At 48.0% G+C, this 22,493-nt stretch overlaps 1 protein-coding gene across 1 annotated transcript in view; it reads right to left on the bottom strand.

Moving 5' to 3' along the window:
* Window positions 1-22,493, bottom strand: part of cacna1g (calcium channel, voltage-dependent, T type, alpha 1G subunit) — a 181,439-nt gene that overhangs the window by 50,975 nt on the left and 107,971 nt on the right. The window contains exons 23-25 of the mRNA XM_056297388.1: window positions 22,265-22,388; window positions 14,759-14,827; window positions 10,645-10,829 (exon numbers count right to left, since the gene is read on the bottom strand). Of these exons, the coding sequence (XP_056153363.1) occupies window positions 10,645-10,829; window positions 14,759-14,827; window positions 22,265-22,388 (378 nt within the window). The remainder of the gene's footprint in view (window positions 1-10,644; window positions 10,830-14,758; window positions 14,828-22,264; window positions 22,389-22,493) is intronic.

The following is a 22,493-nucleotide window of genomic DNA, read 5'->3' on the forward strand; positions in this document are numbered from 1 at the left end:
CCAAACCACCTATGATCCGTTTAAAAGTGATTTACAAGAATCAGATTCCATGTTTGTTTTTTTTTTCAATTGGTTGTCCAGAGTTGATAAAAAAGGAATCTGATTCCAGTCTGGATAAGCCAAAATCAAATCTGAGCTGCCAATCCTTACTGTCTGTCTCCCTGCCTGCCTGCCTGCCTGCCTGTTTCTGCAGGCGTATCTTAATATCTCTTCGTCTGTCGACAAGAACAGAGAAAGAAAAATGAAAGCCAGGTTCAGACAAATGGGAAGTGCGGAGGGAGTGGGAAGAGAAATGGGAAGAGTTTGCAGAGTTCACAAAGGACAACATCCTGGTCATGTACAACGTGAACGTCTGGTGCCACGTAAAAAAAAAAACAGATCATAGGGATTATAGGGCGGCATGGCGCAGGAGGTAGAGCGGGTCGTCTAGTAATCGGAAGGTCGCTGGTTCAATCCCCGGCTCCTGAGTGGAACGTGTCAAAGTGTCCTTGAGCAAGACACCGAACCCCCTAGCCGCTTCCGATGGTGCCTTGCACGGCAGCCTCCGCCATCAGTGTACAAATGTGTGTGTGAATGGGTGAATGCGAGGCGCACACACTGTACAGCACGCCGAGTGGCCGCCAGACTAGAAAAGCGCCGCGTAAACGCAGCACATTTACCACGATTAGCGCTACACATTCCCACGTTTCATACTGAAACAGCTAGCTTAGCTCCCTGCCTCCATGCTATCTTTGAACAACTGAACAACAAACAGGAGAGAGAGCGGCGGTGCCGAGGTGAAAACGCTTATTACGGACAAACGGGAGGATGGAGTCAGCCGGCGGGGGGAGAAGAAAAAATTAAAGTCGTGGTTTTAATCTGCCTTCATGCATAATTTCATTCCAACCCGTAGCGTGGCCTCATTCAGTGCACGACACAAAAGTGTGGGAAGAGTCTGCAGATATGTGCTACACCTGCACACACACACACACATGCATGCAAATACCCACACACATGCATGCACACACACACACTCTGTCTCTCCGTTCGTTCAACATATTTGTCATTCCTCGGAGAGAGAATAGCAAGTAGGGCAATAAGTGGAAGGCTTGTTCCCGCAGCACAAACACACCGGCTGTAATTAAAAGATGCACAGATATAAGCAGAGGTGGAGGCAGTGAAGGGGGGCTGGCGAGCTGAACAGGCGGAGGGAGAGGGAGAGAGACGTAGACGAAATGAAAAATGACTTTTACGTCTTCTTTTTTTAACCTTTATTTTTAACTTGCACTTGTTTTGCTTTCGCTTTATTCGTTTGTTTGTATTTTCGCTTCCTGCTCGCTAACGCCGGCGGCCACTTCGCCACCATCCCACCCGCAGCCATCTTTTCTGCCTCGGCTGTCAAAAGTCTAACAGCTCGCTCCAGCATCCGGGGAGACGGGAGCTGAAACGAGGGGAAATGCAAATGTAGACTGTGAGACACACACACACACACACACACACAAGGGTCTGTTCTCACGCAGGCACATTCTCTGCCCTGGAGAATGGCGATTATGCTCAGATTTAACAAGGCCCCGTCAGAAATAGTGCGTGGCGTGCAGAACACGCTCAGGGACACACACACACACACACACACACACACACACACACACACACACACACACACCCGTGAGCACACACTGCATATAAATATATACACACTATCAAGCTAAAGCCTCCAGATAATTACATCATCGCACCAAGTGATGGATGAGCTCAAAGAATGAGCTGACAGGGGTCAACAGCGGGTTGTGTGCATGTGGGGGGGGGGGCGTCTGTGATGTATCAATCAACACACCTGCCCGGCAGTGTCAACCCCCACCATGCGGCCATCTAGAGCAGTCTATCTGCCCCGAGGACTGGAGAGGTGGCAGCAGGGACAATTAATGAATGGGGCCGGGAGGCGGGCGGCTTTTTCTAGGTTGCAGCTGGATCACTGATGAGGTGGAGCTGAGGTGGAGCTGAGGTGGAGCTGACATAAAGGTGCCACTCGCCCACACGAGGCGCTCACTTCTGGGCCTTCCCTCTAGGCGTCTCCCGGCTCAGGTCGCGGGCTTGATGGAAGACTGGAGGTGTGTGTGTGTGTGTGTGTGTGTGTGTGTGTGTGTGAGAGCGAGAGAGAGCGACTGTGTGTGTGTGTGTGTGTGTGTGTGTGTGTGTGTGTGTGCGACCAGTTAAACAAAGCTAATGCATCATCCTGTCACATATACACAGACACATAAATACACATTAACACTCACATGAGCACTCACGCACGCACGCACACACACACACACACACAGTCCCTCTCGCTCTCTCACACACACACACACACACACACACAGTCTCTCTCTCGCTCACACACACACACACACACACACACACACACACACACACACACACACACACACAGTCTCTTTCGCTCTCTCTCATACACAGTCTCTCGCTCACACTCACACACACACACACACACACACACGTCTCACACGCCCATGCACCCTCCGCTCCTCTGCAATGTAATGACATCATTAATATCGCTAATGAGAAACAAACACACACAGACACCTGCATGTAAACCAACACAACAAAACACACACACACACACACACACACACACTCAACCCCTCATGACATCAACTTTATCTCGGCATTAAAATCTCAGACACGGGTGTCAGGCTAGCCATGAGTGAAGCGTGTGAGCAGCAAACGTGTGTAATGAGTATTATCACCATGAGGTAGCATCACATACGACCTTGGTGGAGCCACAAGCGCTGGTTACTACAGATGTTGAAAAAAATCAGCGAGCATTTTCACCTCTATTAACACCTTTTCCTTACGGCCCAGAAGTGTGACTCTACCATAATCGACTTGGAGTGCTAATAAAGCTTCATGAAACCGCTGCAAGTCAAAGCCTCCCACCTCAGCGTTCAAAGCTACATCATGTATGACACTGGCACCGCATACAGCGAGACACCACTTACAGCGAGATGGAAGACGCTGAGAAGCTACGATGACCAAGAAAAGTTTCCTAGGACATATTCAACTCCACTCATGAGTCCAGTAACGCACATTTAACTGGCCGCCAAGTTATTTTGACTAAATACACCAGGATGCATTGTGCATGCACCGGTCTGCCCATATCTGAACACATAATCCAGCCAAGTATGAATAATGCATATGTAATGAGTAGTAATTCAGCAGAGGTATCACTAGTGGTATTGGGACTAATTCCATTTTAATGGAGCGATTCCTTCACGTCACTTCTGTCACCACCCTGGCCCGACTCACAGAGCTGGTGTGGTGACTGATGCCCCGGCTGATCTGTGTGCTTATGTCTCAGGCAAGGTACACTGAAGAAATTAGGATATCCATCTTCTCTCCTCTCTATACTGTGAGCCACTGACTTACGATATCGACACTCAAAAAATGGCATTTTGATGCGATTTCAATTGTGTGCATATTTTGAGTTGAGGTGTGTGTATGTGTGTGTGTGTGTGGGGGGGGGGGCACCATGCTGATTTGGTTGTCTGTGCAGATTTTGGCAGTAAAGCTGTCGGCTGTTAGCAGCTAGATAATGAGCCACTGAATTACCTGCACATACCAGGAATCGAAATATTGTTTGCCCCAGCCCACAGCAGTGCAACACAAAGACAAAAACACACATCCAAAAATTAAAACACACATATCAAACTACAAAAAATTACTGTCCAAGAAAACAAACGCAGGATGACTGTCGTAACTACCGGTTTGCATGGGCTAGCAGTTAGCTTAGCCTGCCTCGCTTCCGCGTCCTGTCAGACTGCCCTCGGTGTTTCCTCTTCAGGCGCAGCTCTGGGCAGGGCCGTGGCCCCTGGGCCCACGGGACGAAGCAGACCAAGCTCTCCCAGCCGATCCAGCGCCAGCTCCCCCAGCCATCAAACGAAGACGCATACTTAAGATGCTGATGTGGAAAAAGACACTGCATGGACGGTACTGGGTGAGGCCGCTGGAAACGTAAGTTTGCACCATTATCTTCTCACACCGGTACTGGGTGAGGCCGCTGCAAATGTGAGTTCGTACCGTTATCTTCCCACACCGGTACTGGGTGAGGCAGCTGCAAATGTGAGTTCGTACCGTTATCTTCCCACACCGGTACTGAGTGAGGCCGCTGCAAATGTGAGTTCGCACCATTATCTTCCCACACCAGTACTGGATGAGGCCACTGCAAATGTGAATTCGCACCACCATCTTCCCACACCGGTACTGGGTGAGGCCGCTGCAATTGTTAGTTCGCGCAGCCATCTTCCCACACCAGCACTGGGTGAGGCTGCTGCAAACGTGAATTTGCATCGCCATCTTCCCATAACCGGTACTGGGTGAGGCCGCTGCAAATGTGAGTTCGCACCATCATCTTCCCACAGTGGTACTGGATGAGGCCGCTGCAAATGTGAATTCGCACCACCATCTTCCCACACCGGTACTGGGTGAGGCCACTGCAAATGTTAATTCGCGCCGCCATCTTCCCACACCAGTACCGGGTGAGGCCGCTGCAAACGTGAATTTGCATCGCCATCTTCCCATAACCGGTACTGGGTGAGGTCGCTGCAAATGTGAGTTCGCACCGTCATCTTCCCACACCGGTACTGGATGAGGCCACTGCAAATGTGAATTCGCACCACCATCTTCCCACACCGGTACTGGGTGAGGCCGCTGCAAATGTGAATTCGCGCTGCCATCTTCCCACACCGGTACTGGGTGAGGCCGCTGCAAACGTGAATTTGCATCGCCATCTTCCCATAACCGGTACTGGGTGAGGCCGCTGCAAATGTGAGTTCGCACCGTCATCTTCCCACACCGGTACTGGATGAGGCCACTGCAAATGTGAATTCGCACCACCATCTTCCCACACCGGTACTGGGTGAGGCCGCTGCAAATGTGAATTCGCGCTGCCATCTTCCCACACCGGTACTGGGTGAGGCCGCTGCAAATGTGAATTTGCGCCGCATCTTCCCACACTGGAAGCGGAAGTTTTATGAACACACTGTCATTACATATTTCAACCGAAGGCAGCACTAGTGTTTATTAACCAATAGAGCAGTTAATAAGGGTTCTCTTGTTTAGTAAGGCTGAAGCAAATCTTAATTAAACAATTAAAATGCTTTCAAGAGAGTTTGGATCTTTGGATCATTTTCAGTTTATGACTAATTGTTTAGTATATCTCCTTGCCAGTGCTGTGAGGTGAGGTCTAACATTAAGGGTTATTGTTCTCCTTTGAAATGCAGCTTTTTATAGCATCTAAAAATACCTGGAAATCATCACAGGAGCTATGAGAATAATCAACTTGGAAACATTTCTTAATGTTAATAGTTATGATTTACAACTGCTGTAAGAGCACTAAGGCAAGAAGTATTGAATAAAATAGTTATGGTTTAGGCTTTATGGATATAGATACAGATAGATATAGGTATGGACAGATAAAGGTATGGCTAGATAAAGGTATGGCTAGATATAGGTATAGATAGATATAGTTACTGACAGATATATAGGTACGGATAGATATAGGTATGGATAGATAAAGGTATGGATAGATAAAGGTATGGATAGATAAAGGTATGGATAGATATAGGTATGGGTAGATATAGGTGTGGATAGATATAGATTCTAGTATCTGTGAAAGTGTCAAGTCCTCTTGACTGCACCTGTTTTGACTCTAAACTCAAGACAAGAAAGCCCACTATTGTATTACAGCTGTGTCAGCTGTTTGTCTTTCCCCTGTCTTCCAAAGCTTTTCTCTCTCTCTCTCTCTCTCTCGCTCTCTCTCTCTCTCTCTCTGCAATGTAACCACCCATTTTTCTGCTGCAGCCATAGGCAATTTTAAAAGATAAATGAATAAATAAATGAAATAATTTTCACACTGATCTTCAACAGATCACTGGAGCTGTGTGAAGTCCCCTCCTGCTTCAAGAGCTCCACTATCATCCCGGTCCCCAAGAAACCCTGTATCACAGGATTAAATGACTACATGCCCATTGCACTAACGTCTGTGGTCATGAAATCCTTCGAGAGACTGGTGTTGGCCCACCTGACGGAAATCACAGGCCCCCAGCTCAACCCCCTGCAGTTTGCCTACCAAGCAAACAGGTCAGTGGATGATGCAGTCAATATGGGATTGCACTACATCTTCCAACACCTCGACTCCCCGGGGACATACGCAAGGGTCCTGTTTGTGGACTTCAGCTCAGCGTTCAACACTATTGTCCCAGATATCCTCCACTTCAAACTCACCCAGCTCACTGCACCAGCCCCCATCTGCCAGTGGATTAAAAACTTCCCGACAGACAGGAAGCAGCTGGTGAGGCTGGGGAAAGTCACATGCCACACACACCCGGATAATCAGCACTGGCGCCCCCCCCCCCCCCCCCCAGGGATGGGTGCTCTCCCCTCTACTCTTCTCCCTCTGCACAAATGACTACACCTCAGGTGATCCGTCTGTTAAACTCCTGAGGTTTAACAGAAGTTTGTTTATCTGAGATAGTGATGAATTTGCATACAGATGGGAGGTTGATCAGCTGGCCCTCTGGTGCAGCCATAAGAACCTGGAGCTGAACGTATTCAAAACTGTGGAGATGACAGTGGACTTCAGGAGGAGTCCCCCAACACATCCCCCACCCCCTCCCACCATACTCAACAGCACGGTGTCTGCAGAGAAAACCTACAGATTTCTGGGTTCCACAATCTCCCAGCACCTAAGGTGGGCATCCAACATACACACAGTCATCAAAAAGGCCCAGCAAGTGTTGCCTCCAGCTTGGTCAGGCGTCCCTACAGACACAACTGGCTGTGTCTGCAGGTGGGAAGCCAGATGTGGATGTGTGTCCTGGTCGCTGCACTAGCGCCTCCTCTGGTCGGTTGGTGTGCCTGTTTGGGGGGAGGGGGAATGGGGGAATAGCGTGATCCTCCCACGCGCTACGTCCTCCTGGCGAAACTCCTCACTGTCAGGTGAAAAGAAGCAGCTGGTGACTCTACATGTATCGGAGGAAGCACGTGGTAGTCTGCAGCCCTCCCGGGATCGGCAGAAGGAGTGGAGCAGCGACCAGGATGGCTCGGAAGAGTGGGATAATTGGCCAGATACAATTGGGAAGAAAAAAGGGGTAAAAAAAAAAAGCCCAGCAGAGGATGTACTTTCTCCACCAGCTCAAGAAGTTCAACCTGCCTCAGGAATTGCTGATTCAGTTCTACACTGCATTAATCCAGTCTGTCCTCTGCACATCCATCACTGCCTAGTTTGGTTCGGCCACCAAACAGGACAAAGACAGACTACAACGGACAGTTCAGTATGCAGAGAAAATCACTGGTGCCAACCTGCCCTCCATTCAGGACTTATACACCTCCAGACTCAGGAAACGGGCAGGCAACATCACTGCAGACCTATCACACCTTGGTCACAACCTGTTCCCACTCCTCTCCCCTGGTAGGCCCTACAGAGCACTGTACCCCAAAACAACCAGATATAAAAACAGTTTCTTTCCACGGGCTGTCATTCAAATGAACGCTTAACACTGCCAAATAAATCCGGCCATGTTGTATCTACTGTACTGTACACTGTACGTATACTGGTACACTGTCATGTCCATCTACCTCAGGCATGTGTGTAAGTAACCTGCGAACATCTATTTCAGCTTCTCTGATATATTCTCTGCACCACTGCACCTTATCACCTCTTATTTCACCTGTATAAGCCAATCCTTGTGTAGATAACTGAAGATTATTGTGTTGTAGTGTTGTTATTCTATGTTAAGTACACAGAGAGAGCTACGAAACCGGAGTCAAATTCCATGTATGTGCAAACCTACATGGCCAATAAACATGATTCTGATTCTGATTCTAAAAATCTTTCTAACAAATACACACAAACACTTAACTCTTGGTGAGTTTTTCTGCTGAAGTTGGCTATATATTTTCTGATCTGACTTTAAAACCTTCCTCATTGGACATTAATACAGTGTCTGCCTCACCCGGGCCCCGCAGGATTAAAAAGGGCCGGGCATGTAAGCAGAGAGAACGTTATAAACACAACATCAGCGGCAGTGTGGAGGCAACACGCAGCACCTACTGCTGCTGGTGTAATGAGGAGGGCCTTCCTCTGACAGACAGGAAACAACTGACGCAGAGTGCCGACTCTAATGCCACATTAACATTTATGAACTTTAATTTTTAAGTGGACCGGGGGGGGGGGGGGTCGCAGCGTGGATGCAACGACTCTTCAACTAATTAAGAGCCAAAGTTGCCACCCTTTGAAAAGTCCCCTCGATGACGGGTTCACCACAACAACCTCAGAATGAATGTGAGACGTCCTAATTGGAGCGAAACAAGGCCAGGCTTTATCCAGCCTCGCAGTCACACCCGTTTCCTTTCCCCCTTTTTCTATTGCCTGAAATGTTTAAGGGTAACCCCCCCCCCGTACCATTTCAACACTGATATGAAGAAAAGGCTATATGTGGTCTCGTAGTCAGGTGACGGCCTGAGGTCATTTAAATGTTCATGTCAATGATAACAACTGTCATGACTTCACAGCTCTCCAATTGTGAGTTGCTGAAAGCTGTTTCCTTTTTTTTTCTTCCCTTTTTCTCCCCAGTTATATCCGGCCAATTACCCCACTCTTCCGAGCCGTCCTGGTCGCTGCTCCACCCCCTCTGCAAACCCAGGGAGGGCTGCAGACTACCACATGCCTCCTCCGATACATGTGGAGTCGCCAGCCGCTTCTTCTCACCTGACAGTGAGAAGTTTCGCCAGGGGGACGTAGCACATGGGGGGGTCACGCTATTCACCCCCCCCTCCCCCAAACAGGCGTCCCGACCGACCAGAGGATGCACCAGTGCAGGGACCAGGACACATACCTACATCCGGCTTCCCATCCGCAGACACAGCCAATTGTGTCTGTAGGGACGCCCGCCCAAACCGGAGGTAACGCGGGGATTCGAACCGGCAATCCCTGTGTTGGTAGGCAACGGAATATACCGCTACGCTACCCGGACGTAGGCACCCTCCCATTGTATCTCTCATTCTCCGGTGCTTCGACTTGGCGACAAACCAGCTTTTTGTTCGCCTACTGGGAGAAATCAACCGTAGCTGTGAGTCGCACATGCGCGGGTATGAAGTGTTTACCCAGCTTTATCATAGGAGGAACAGAAAGACAGAGGATGTAGTCTTTGGTGCATCCAGTGTTCCTCCGATTCTCCTGTGCTGAGATCTGCAGTGAATGATTTCCTGACTTGCAAAATACGATTGAGCGTTGGTCGAGTGAGCTAGAGAGTGAATGAAGAGAGGGAGCTAGAGAGGGAGCGGTGGTAGCAAGAACAAACTTTCTTTTAAGGTTTTGAATCACCGCAACCACGAGAGGTTCTTCATCCTAGTCATAGCTGTGCACAAAACTAGCCGCGGACAGAAACACACACACACACACACACACACACACACACACACACACACACACACACACACACACGGGGGACTATACGCCATATTTATCCCCTCCCAGGTGATAAATACTGACAAACCAACGTCGACAGTGTCAGGATGCCGCAGCCTGCCAGATGATGAGATTGACCGACTGCATCTTGCATCTGGTGGGTAAAAATACAATCTGTGCTTCCAAATGCCTTCAAAATGTAATTTTTCCATCTGATCTGCAGTTTGATCTCAAAACAGGTCTTATTATTCACCTTCATGAGCAACAACGAAGGCCTGGTGTGACATGGAGAGAGAAATGGACACATAAAAAATAATTTAAAAAAAAAAATTTCACATAGACATAGACATACACATACATTAAGTCTCTCTCACACACACGCAGGCTTTGACAACTCCCACAAAGATTATTAAAAGAGCTTTTTTTGGCAAGAAAGAGTGTACAAGGAAAACAGCCCTCGCAGAACAAATTTTACTTCCAGGTCAAAGTTGAAAGTTTCAAAAGAGGAGGAAAGAGACTTAAGTACAGTTAATATCAACAGACATGTGAGAATGAAAACTGAGCAGGATAAAAGTGAATATTTGATCCTTTTTTTCTTTTTCTTTTTTTTTTCTGTGGATGTAATAAATATTCAAACATCACCAAAGCCTCAAAAGCTCAGGGATGAGACACAAAGTACACACCAGCCAACCAGACAGCAGTACACAAGCACCATCGCTACATTTGTGCATTTACCCACATACACACACACACACACGCACACACGCACAAATGATGCACACATGGGCACTTGCACATCTGAATATCAAAGTACAATAATAATCTTTAAATTAGGGATTTCTGGCATGGTTTCCATCAACACAACTAAAATCCTCTGTCCTCTTGACAATAACACCAGCACAAATATACTCTGAAATAAACTGATATGCACTTTTAAAAAGGCCTACATTTGCATACCAAACACTGAAAGGCAGGCGATACATCAGAGCTGGGAGAAGTTTGTTCCTGGCTCTACTTTAAAACCACACGTGCGTGTCCGCTAGTCTGCATTAGCGGTTGTTTACGATGGCCGCCCTCATCCCGTGTGCCTGACTACTGGCAGCACGCTAGCCCTGGTAGCCCTGGACATATGAGATATGTGTGTATGGTAGACAAGCCTACCATTCCCTGTGTGTGTGTGTGTCTGTGTCGCTGCTGCTCACCGTAGAGGCCTGAGGGTCCTCAGCAGCCTCAGCACTCTGAGCATGCCCAGTATCTTGGTACCGGAGTTGGAGATAAGAGACACCAGGATGTCAATGACAGAGATGAGCACCAGCATGCCGTCCAGAATATTCCAGCTGCTCCTCAGGTACGCCTTGTCCCCGAAACACCAGCCCTTAGCCGCGATCTAAACATGAGAGAGAGAGAGAGTGAGAGAGAGAGAGGGAGGGAGAGGGGGGGGTGAGGGGGAGCAAGAGAAAGAGAACAAGAGGGAGAGAAGGAGAGAGGAAGAGAGAAAGCAAGAGAGAAGGATGGGGGTGGGAGCAAGAGAGAGCGAGAGAGAGAGAGAGAGAGAGAGAGAGAGAGAGAGAGAGAGAGAGAGAGAGAGAGAGAGAGAGAGAGAGAGAGGGCGAGAAAGAGCGAGAGAGCGAGAGAGCGAGAGAGAGAGAGAACTTCAGGCACTGCTGGGGATTAACACACATTTAAGATGCATGTGCACTAAAACTTAATTAGAAAATGATTCAACAATTAAAAATGCAGAACAACACTAAAGAGTTTCCCCATTTCAACAAATCAGTGTCTCTGAGACTTGCAACACAGAGGCATCAAGGTATTACTTATGTACATATTTCATGTGGACTGTTGAGTGATTTTTTGGCCTAAGATGGACAGCCACATTTTCCCCTTTATTTATTTATTTATTTATTTTAATTTTGATATACTCTATTGATTCCCATGGGGAAATTATACTCTACATTTAACCCATCCTAGCTGTGTAGCTAGGAGCAGTGCGTAGCCGCCGTGCAGCACCCGGGGACCAACTCCAGTTCTTCTTGCCACGCTGTGGTCAGGGGCAGACAGGAGTATTAACCCTAACGTGCATGTCTTTTTTGATGGTGGGGGGAACTGCAGCACCTGGAGAAAACCCACCACAGACACGGGGAGAACATGCAAACTCCACACAGAGGACAACCTGGGATGACCCCCAAGGTTGGACAACTGCGGAGTTCGAACCCAGGACCTTCTTGCTGTGAGGCGACAGCGCTAACCGCTGCACCACTGTGCCACCTGGTATGGTGGTGCAAGGCGGTACAGTGGTGCAGTGTGCATGTATGTATGTGTATATATATATATATATATATATATACACACACACACACACACACACACATGTATGTATAGTGTATATATCATTAACATATTAGTATATATATACACATATATATAGTGTATATATAGTGTATATCATTAACATATTAATATATATATATACACATATATACACCTATATACATACACCTATATATATATAGTTTATATATAGTGTATATCATTAATATATTAGTATATACACACGCACATATATATAGTGTGTATATACAGTGCATCCGGAAAGTATTCACACCCCTTCACTTTCCCCACATTTTGTTATGTTACAGCCTTATTCAAAAATTGATTAAATTCCTTTTTTTCTCATCAATCTACACACAATACCTCATAATGACAAAGTGAAAAAGGTTTTGTAGAAATTTTTGCAAATTTATTAAAAATAAAAAACTGAAATATTGCATGTACATAATATATTCACACCCTTTGCTATGACACCCAAAATTGAGCTCAGGTTCATCCTGTTTCCACTGATCATCCTTGAGATGTTTCTACATCTTGATTGGAGTCCACCTGTACTAAATTCAATTGATCGGACATGATTTGGAAAGGCACACACCTGTCTATATACGGTCCCACTGTCGACAGTGCATGTCAGAGCAGAAACCAAGCCATGAAGTCAAAGGAATTGTCTGTGGACCTCCGAGACAGGATTGTATCGAGGCACAGATCTGGGGAAGGGTACAAAAACAATTCTACAGCTTTGAAGGTCCCAAAGAGCACAGTGGTCTCCATCATTCATTCGTAAATGGAAGAAGTTTGGATCCACCAGGACTCTTCCTAGAGCTGGCCGCCCAGCCAAACTGAGCAATCGGGGAAGAAGGGCCTTGGTCAGGGGGGTGACCAAGAACCCGATGGTCACTCTGACAGAGCTCCAGCGTTCCTCTGTGGAGATGGGAGAACCTTCCAGAAGGACAACCATCTCTGCAGCACTCCACCAATCAGGTCTTTTCTGGTAGAGTGGCCAGACGGAAGCCTCTGCTCAGTAAAAGGCACATGACAGCCTGCTTGGAGTTTGCCAGAAAGCGCCTAGAGGACTCTCAGACCATGAGAAATAAGATTCTCTGGTCTGATGAAACCAAGATTGAACTCTTTGGCCTGAATGCCAAACGTCTCGTCTGGAGGAAACCAGGCACCTCTCGCCACCTTGCTAATACCATCCCTACAGTGAAGCATGGTGGTGGCAGCATCATGCTGTGGGGATGTTTTTCAGCAGCAGGAACTGGGAGACTAGTCAGGATCGAGGGAAAGATGAATGGAGCAAAGTACAGAGAGATCCTTGATGAAAACCTGCTCCAGAGTGCTCAGGACCACAGACTGGGGCGAAGGTTTACCTTTCAACACGACAACGACCCTAAGCACACAGCCAAGACAACAAAGGAGTGGCTTTGGAACAAGTCTGTGAATGTCCTTGAGTGGCCCAGGCAGAGCCCAGACTTGAACCCCATTGAACATCTCTGGAAAAACCTGATAATAGCTGTGCAGCGACGCTCCCCATCTAACCTTACAGAGCTTGAGAGGATCTGCAGAAAAGAATGGGAGAAATACCCCAAATATAGGTGTGCCAAGCTTGTAGCTTCATACCCAAGAAGACTTGAGGCTGTAATCGCTGCCAAGGGTGCCTCAACCAAGTACTGAGTAAAGGGCGTGAATACTTATGTACATGCAATATTTCAGTTTTTTATTTTTAATACATTTGCAAAAATTTCTACAAAACCTTTTTCACTTTTTCATTATGGGGTATTGTGTGTAGATTGATGAGAAAAAAAGGAATTTAATCCATTTTGGAATAAGGCTGTAACATAACAAAATGTGGGAAAAGTGAAGGGGTGTGAATACTTTTCGGGTGCACTGTAGTGTATATCATTAATATATTAGTGTGTGTGTATATATTTATATATTTTATATCATCTTATTTCTCTTTCTGTATGCTGTATGCTCCACTCATCTTGTATTCCACCTGCTCTGCTATTCAGTTCAGTTCACATTATTTTTGTGTGTCTACTTCTTACTTCAGCACAAAGCGGTAAACAGATTGATACAGCACCTGCTGGAGCTCAATACATGAAAGAGACTGGGAGGAAAAAGAGCGAAATAGAGAGAAAGCGAGAGAGAGAATATGGCAGAAGGCATAATTTGCATGTTGTGGCTGCTTGATGCATGAGAAGTAAATATATAAATAATGTGCCACGGCCTTCATCAAAGGAATAATCAAAATCTCAAATGAACAAAGAGGGGTCTGGAAGTTACAAAGGCCGGGGGGGTTCAGCTCCTGACACCTCACTTCCTGCATTCAGTGTTAATTAACCTCCCTGAGGCCTATTATTCCTGGCTGCGATTTCCACTTTTTTTTTGTCCAAATACTTGCCCCGCATGCGTGTTTTGTGACCGTGGAAGTACACATGCACGGCACAGGGGCACGAATTTTCACAGCTGTGGTCCGTTTGTTTGCGTATGTGCAGCAAAAGTGCATGTGTGTGGGCTGTGAGTGTGTGTGTGTGTGTGTGTGTGTGTGTGAGAGCTCTGGAATCGAGAATAGAGACTGAGGCTGTGAGTGAGTGACACCGATGAACTTTCTCCCCCTCCGCCTCGGCTCATTCCTGCCCACGCTGGCATACAGCTCCATTCAAAGACAGGCCATTACCGGCGAGACGATCCTCCGCTCAGCATTATGAAACAAGTGTGTGTGTGTGTGTGTGTCTGTGTGCATAGGCTTTGCTCGTGTGATTGGGTCTAAATTCCTTTGTCCTCCTCTTTTTTCTCCGCGTGTGCCTGTCATTGCAGCTTATACCAGGTTGCGGTTGCGTTTCCTCAGAGGTGTCGTGTGTGTGTGACTTTGGAAACAGAGCTGAGGGTTTGCCGAGTGGTGGGTTTCAGACACCTGCCCCGGCCTTCGCCTTAAGAGAGGAGGTGCTACCGCTCCAGGTGGACAACTCGAAGGTCACTTACCTTGACAGCCATCTCAGTCACAAAGATCGCCGTGAAGATGTAGTTAGACAACGTGAGGAAGATCCGCTCCTGAAGACGTAAAGACAGCAGAGGAAAAGGACAGAGACATTAAGGTCAAGACGTGGTTGATCTGGAGTAGACGCTAAATTAACGGGGACGCCAAGGTTTCAATGTTTGCCATTTTTCAAGTCAATCCTGATGAAGCGGTTTTTGCTGTTCTGTAACTATAATTCTGCACACAACTTTAAACAGTTCTCAGTTAATCTAGTCCTAGTCCATAGCACTTGGACTCAATCATGTGTTGAAATCATATAACTCTTGAAACACTGAACCACTTGTTTCTAGTGTTGCATTGTGTTGACACGTCTCCATCTGCACATCCCCAGTTGCGGCGTTTCAACCCACCCCAGTTTCACCAGAAAAAGAGGACCAACACAACCAACCAAGGCTTACTCCATACCAACCAGCACTATTCATTCGGTATTACTTTGATCAGAAATGTTGGCTGAGGGGGTCCGGGTGGCGTGGCAGTCTACTCCGTTGCCTACCAACACAGAGATCGCCAGTTTGAATCCCTGTGTTACCTCTGGCTTGGTCGGGCGTCCCTACAGACACAATTGGCCATGTCTGTGGGTAGGAAGCCAGATGTGGGTATGTATCCTGGTCGCTGCACTAGCGCCTCCTCTGGTCAGTCGGGGCGCCTATTCAAGGGTGAGGGGGAACTGGGAGGAATAGCGTGATCCTCCCATGTACTACGTCCACCTGGCGAAACTCCTTGCTGTCAGGTGAAAAAAAGCAGCTGGAGACTCCACATGTATCGGAGGAGGCATGTGATAGTCTGCAGCCCTCCCCGGATTGGCAGAGAGGGTGGAGCAGTGGCCGGGACGGCTCTGAAAGAGTGGGGTAATTGGCCAAGTACAATTAGGGGGAACCCCCCCCCCAAAAAATAAATGTTGGCCAAACAGTGGCGCTGTCATAGCTCCTGCTGCCTGAGACTTGTACATGACCACCAGGCGTTATGTGGAAGCGGAAGTGGATGGGAGCCTGTTTGCAAAGCTAAACAAGAAAACAATCAGCCTAACAGGAACACAATCTTCTTGCTGACTGTTTATTTACCCTACATCCCCTGTGTGTGGGAGAAAAGACCATGTCCATGTATTTGTGTGTGTTTGTGTGCATCTTTGTGCGCCTAATTGTATGCGTGTGCACTGTACAGTAGGTGCCTTTCCCACGGTCTCATGCTACCACTACACACACACACACACACACACACACACACACACACACACACACACACACACACACGGCAGTGTATGACTTATCCCTGAGGTCTCTGGGAATGTGAGTCGATGACATCACTGGAAGTGCTCCTTTAAGGGCTTCATAAATTCCTGGGTTGACAGCGGCCATTCCTATCCACCGCGAAAGAATTCTCATTTCATTCATTATAAACGAACAACAAGCATGCATATGGAATGGGGGGGGGTGAGAGGAAGGAGGGGGGCAGAGAGAAAAAGTAAACTCTTTTTTTATTCAGTCTGGAATTGTTTACTGCCACTGGTGTGTTTTGATATCAGGATTGAAAGGAGCTGAGGTTCACATTGGCGCATCCGGGTAGTGTAGCACTCTCTTCTGTTGCCTACCAACGCAGGGATCGCCGGGTCAAATCCCCATGTTACCTCCGGCTTGGTTGGGTGCCCCTACAGACACAATTGGCCGTGTCTGCGGATGGTAAGCCGGATGTGGGTATGTGTCCTGGTTGCTGCACTAGCGCCTCCTCTGGTCAGTCGGGGTGCCTGTTCGGGGGGGGGGGGGTGAATAGCGTGATCCCCCCCATGTGCTATGTCCCCCCGGTGAAACTCGCCACTGTCAGGTGGAAAGAAGCGGCTGGCGACTCCACATGTATCGGAGGAGGCATGTGATAGTCTGCAGCCCTCCCCGGATGGGCAGAGGGGGTGCAGCATTGACCGGGACGGCTCGGAAGAGTGGGGTAATTGGCCGGATACAATTGGGGAGAAAAAGGGGGGGGGGGCTGAGATAACAAGACACAGCACAGAGCGATCCATTTTTGAAATGATAAACCACCTACCTCCCCCTGCACCCATCTAGTCCTCATCCACAGCTCCCGTGGCGGTGTCCTCATACCAGCTGACAAACAGCACAGAGGTGCAAAATCTCCGTATCCCTGACTACAGCTCAGCAACCGCATTACAGCAGCCTCGCCTCATCCGAGAGCACCGCCAACCTCACTACAGCTACGCCTGCTTTTGAATAATTCTGATCTTAATGTCGTGAAATGAGGTCATGACTTAAACTAAGCTGTACTTAGGTAGACGTCAGCATCACGAAAAAGCTAATACTAAACACTCACAGCAGAGCGGCGGTTTCCGATCGGGTCCTCGGGTACCTCCAGTACTGCTGATCTTCTATTCTGGCAGGTAGTAAATTACATTCACCTGTCGTTCAAGGAGTAAATCTCACCAATCAGGTGGCGGCATACCCAGCGAGAACTAACAAGCTGAATTCAGGCCCTCCACGAACTGTGCAGTTTAGGGCATCGTTGGGCCGTTCCAGATGTGGCCAGAGTTGTCTGTTGTGAATGATGGCTGTCATTCAGCGTGGCAGGGCTAAGGACAGCCGACAGATCCAATCCACAGAACCTCAGACTCTGTTAAATCTATTCCATGGCTGTGTCATGTGGAAGGCTTAGCGACGATAAAAATCACGGTCGTGACATCAATCTGGTGAATGACGAACAGAGGCAAAGGATGACGTCCTGGTGTGCCAGCTGTGTACGGAGCATAAACAGAACGGGTCCAAATCCTCCCCCTAACCTCTCTTTTTTTTTTGTTTACGTCAGGCAAAAAGCATCATAGAGCACGATTGGCCTGCTGTCGGCTGACGCAGGCCGCCTTGTCATTCAACCCAACTCACAACATGACAGCTGTCTCACTGCAACTCGCACACTCTAATAATATTGCCGGCAGCCATAACAACATGTACCCTGGCTCTGCCAAATGACGGAGGCTAAGCAGGTGTGGACTTGGCTAGTACTTGGATGGGAGACCTCCTGGGAAAAGGAGTTGCGGCCGGAAGTGGTGTTGGTCCTAATAAAAACAACAAATATCAACAAAATCCCAGAGCCCCAGCGCAGTGACGGGGACACTGTGCTGTAGGAGATGCCGTCCTACAGCACTCACTGTGGTCATTAAAGATCCCATGGCACTTATCACAAAGAGTAGGGGGTTCCCCAGCATCCTGGCAAAATTCCCAACCTGGCTCTCTCCATCTGGCCACCTAATCACCCCCCCACACACACACATGTAACTGGCCTAATGGTTCCTCCCTCTCCACCTCGAGCTGATGTGTGGTGAGCGTTCTGGTGCAAAATGGTTGCCGTGCATCACCCAGGCTGGTGCTACAAAGCGAGTTACCCCCTTCAATGTGAAGTGCTTTGGCTGTGTAGAAAAGCGCTATATAAATGTAATGACTATTATTATTATCATAATCTGACAAGGGGGATGTAGCAAGATCTCACCTTTTTCCCATTGTACAACATGGTGTAGTACATTAAACGTTCAAGACGGACACAATTGTACACAATTGTGTCCCAGTCCCAGTCTGTTGCAGTCTGCTGCACAGTATGTCTCTTGCAGCCCAGATTTGGAGCTGCCAGCGGAGGAAAGCAACACTACCCCTCCATGAATGATTAAACAATGATTTCACTGGCACTCCATTACCTCTCCAAATGGGAAAACATGCCAACCCACACCGCACGTCTGTTGTTTGTGAGGTCTGATCGGGGCCTAGTCTTTTCCAGATGAGTGGGTTAGCTCGTAGCGCCCCCTCTTTTCTTAACATTCTCCGGAGAAGATGACATGAATGCTCAGAGTTTAGACTGATTATAATCTCTGAAGTTGAGGTTGATATAATTCAATATAGAGCACTAGACAGTGATGTATCGGCCCCAAGCCCAATTAGGAATAATAAATTATAATAGGTGGGACAATCATCCTCAATCATCTGCGCTGAGCCAGAGGCAGGAAGTATCCAGGCAACCTGCAGTACCACAACCAAAACAGGAATGAAATGAAAGCCAAGGCCAAATGCACTGTGTGACATCACTTCCAGGACAATAAACCAATTATTTGCCCCACATTCCGCTCCAAAATGTCATGACTGAGCTATTTCATCTCTATAACAGTGAACAAATATGAAAAAAAAATTTCCCACAATGCCTTGGTCTTGCTTCGCTCCATGATAGCAGAGGTCAAGCGTTACAAAAATACCTGCTGCATCGGGCATTACAAAACAGCGGCTCTCTGCACGCAATTGTGACACCGGATCGTACATGTTTGGCTGGTCTGCGCTGTCAAAACAGCTTCGGCGAGTGGACGGCGTTTCACATTGTGCCTCATTAATTCGAAACTACACAAAAGATAAGGAAAACAATCGAGTCCTGCTATGAGCAGGCAAATGAGGTCAGGGGAAGCAGGCACCGGGGTTTGTAGATGGCTGTAATGACTGCTCGGCCTCTGCCTTTGTGCCGCTCGCTGCATCTTATATTCCCATCTAATTTCAGTATGACCGCGGGGTGTAGGCTGGACATTACCGCCTGAAAAGAGAAGCAACAAATACATGTGCATCTTAAAAAGTTGTCATCCGATTACGACTTTAGTGTGGCTTTTGTGGCGCAGCCATTGTTACCACTTTTTGTTTTATCTGAAAGTATATAATGTACACATGCCTATATGTGTGTGTGTATGAGCGAGGAGAAAAAGAAATGTCTGGGGCGTCCGGGTAGTTTAGCGGTCTATTCCATTGCCTACCAACACAGGGATCACTGGTTTGAATCCCCGTGTTACCTCTGGCTTGAGTCGGGCGTCCCTTCAGACACAATTGGCCGTGTCTGCGGATGGGAAGCCGGATGTGGGTAATGGATGGATGGATTGTATTTATATAGTACGTGTCCTGGTCGCGGCACTAGCGCCTCCTCTGGTCAGTCAGAGTGCCTATTCGGGGGGGAGGGAGGGGGAACTGGGAGGAATAGCGTGATCCTTTCACGCATTACGTCCCCCTGGTGAAACCCCTCACTGTCAGGTGAAAAGAAGTGGCTGGCAACTCCACATGTATGGGAGGAGGCATGTGGTAGTCTGCAGCCCTCCCCGGATTGGCAGAGGGGTGGAGCAGCGACCGGGATGGCTCAGAAGAGTGGGGTAGTTGGCCGGGTAAAATTGGGGAGAAAAAAAGAAATGTCTGGTCCACGTGTATGTGTCGCGTGGCGTCCTACTGCCCTGATGAGGGCGAGCGCCCTTTAGGGCAGTCTCCGTTTGTTAAACAGCTTTCCTGGACATGAGCCACGCACCCCGGCCCACAGATAATCGAATGAATTAAAGCGGCAAGGCCTCCTCCGTGTTTAAGTCTCAAAGTAAGCAGAACTGAACATTCTGGCGAGACCGGACTGCAATTAGGCCCGTCCATGGGAACAGTCTCGAACCGGTGAGAAAAGAAGTCCAAGAGTGATAATTAGTGTGTTTATGCATGGCAAGGCCAAGCGGTGTTAAACAGCTGCTTCCACTGCCACCGCTGCTGCTGGATTCTGGTGTGTGTGTGTGTGTGTGTGTGTGTGTGTGTGTGTGTGTGTGTGTGTGTGTGTGTGTGTGTGTGTGTGTGTGTGTGTGTGTGTGTAGGTTTTCGAGTCTTGCAGTAAGGCTCACAGCCAGCCAGCACCCCTCTAGACCTGAAGGGGGCTGGTGCATCAGCCAAAGAGTGGATGTTGCTGATGATGCAGTCGTGTAGTACACCACGTCGAGCGCACATTAGCCCAAGCCACTGGCTCACAACCAAACCGTAAAGATTCTCTGCTTACACAATGAGCTCCTCCACCGCCCTAAGAGGAACAAGTTTGCACTTCCACAATACACGTGTGGTGTGTGTGTGTGTGTGTGTGTGTGTGTGTGTGTGTGTGTGTGTGTGTGTGTGTGTGTGTGTGTGTGTGTATGTGAGCTGCCATAGCTGGAGTGCACAATTATAGCAAGGTAAACAGTCTTCCTGTCTTCCATTTCTGCACGAGCAAGCACAGAAATTTCTTTGGCATGGCGTCTGATGCACGTTGGGTATGTATCAGTATCAGTGTGTGTTTGTGTGTGTGTGTGTGTGTGTGTGCGTGCATATGTGTGTGTGTCTCCACTGTGTCGATCTGTGTGTGCACACGTGTGTCTATATACACGTGTATGTACGTCTCTAGCAGTCCTTCTCTTTGCATTTTTGCCTGTCAGCAGAGGGTACTGCACCACAAGGCTACAGACACACAAGACACACACACTTTGTATGTGACTTGAGAAACCGAGCAACGGGTATTTGTTTATTTATTTATTTATTTTTATGCATGCTCAGTAATCCAGGTAAGACAATCACAAAAATCTGGACACAATGTTTATTGAGAGACACGTGTCTTCGCTCATCTAAGGGACGTCTTCAGTCTCCGCTGACTGCAGGTGTCCCCACCCTTATAAACAATACAGTGGCACAACAACCCACACCGACCATCGGCTTCATATGCAAATTGCCGTGATGATTAACTAGAGTTTCAATGGCATTTCGATGGCATCTGCATGTTTGTCAAAGTCAGGGAGACACCCAAACAGTGCACCACGTGATCAGAGAGAGGAGGAGGAGGACAACAGCTGTCTGAGTGTAAACCAGTGGTGATTCCGTATGTGGCAGGAGTGTCGGAACAGCTGAGACGCCTATTTTCCAAACACCGCGTCTCAGTTGCTTTCAAACCCCAAAACACGCTGTGCTAGAAGTTGGTCCACCCAAAGGATCGGGTCCCCCGGCACAAACAGAGCAGTAGTGTACGTTGTTAAGTGCCAGGAGGATTGCTGTGACTTGCACATCAGGGAAACCAAACAGATGCTGGTCAAGAGGATGGCACAACACAGGAGAGCTAACATGGCAGGCCAGGACTCCGCAGTCTAGACCATCTATAGGCCAGTGGCACCCTTTCTAGATGAGAATGTGCACATCCCTGATAGGGAGGAGCGCTGGTTTGAACGGGAGGCCATCTATGTGAAGAGGGAACAGCCATCCCTGAACCGGGGGGGGGGGGGGGGCTAAGAGTACCTCTGTTGCCATCTTACAATACTGTGATTGCAAACATTCCCAAATCCTCTGTGAATGGTACACATGGCCGCTGTAACTCTAGTTAATGGACACGCCCATATTTGCATATGAAACTGGTCGTTGGTTTAGGTCAATGTGCCACTGTATTGTTTATAAGGGTGGGCACACCTGCAGTCAGCTGAGCCTGAAGAGGTCACTTAGATGATGATGAAACGTGTCTCTCAATACACATTGTGTCCAGATGACCTGATTCAACTTTCAGTGATGAGCAATGGTTAAAGAGTTGTGTGTGTGTGTGTGTGTGTGTGTGTGTGTGTGTGTGTGTGTGTGTGTGTGTGTGTGTGTGTGTTTAGATGCTTAAGCCCTTGCTTTGATACTCACAGCGCTGTTGGGATCAATGCGAGGTCTCTCCATGGCAATGGTGATGCAGTTGAGGAAGATGATGACCAACACCACGTGGTCAAACATCTTATGTGTGATGATTTTATTGCACACGATCCGAAACCTGTCAAACAACAGCAGCCAGAGGGAGAAATTATAATGTGTGACCACTTCAGAGATCACCAGGCAGCTGTGACAGTATTTCAACACATGTTTTTTATCCATGTGT

The sequence above is a fragment of the Lampris incognitus genome, chromosome 17 (assembly GCF_029633865.1).
Source record: "Lampris incognitus isolate fLamInc1 chromosome 17, fLamInc1.hap2, whole genome shotgun sequence".
NCBI classification, from domain to species: Eukaryota; Metazoa; Chordata; class Actinopteri; order Lampriformes; family Lampridae; genus Lampris; species Lampris incognitus.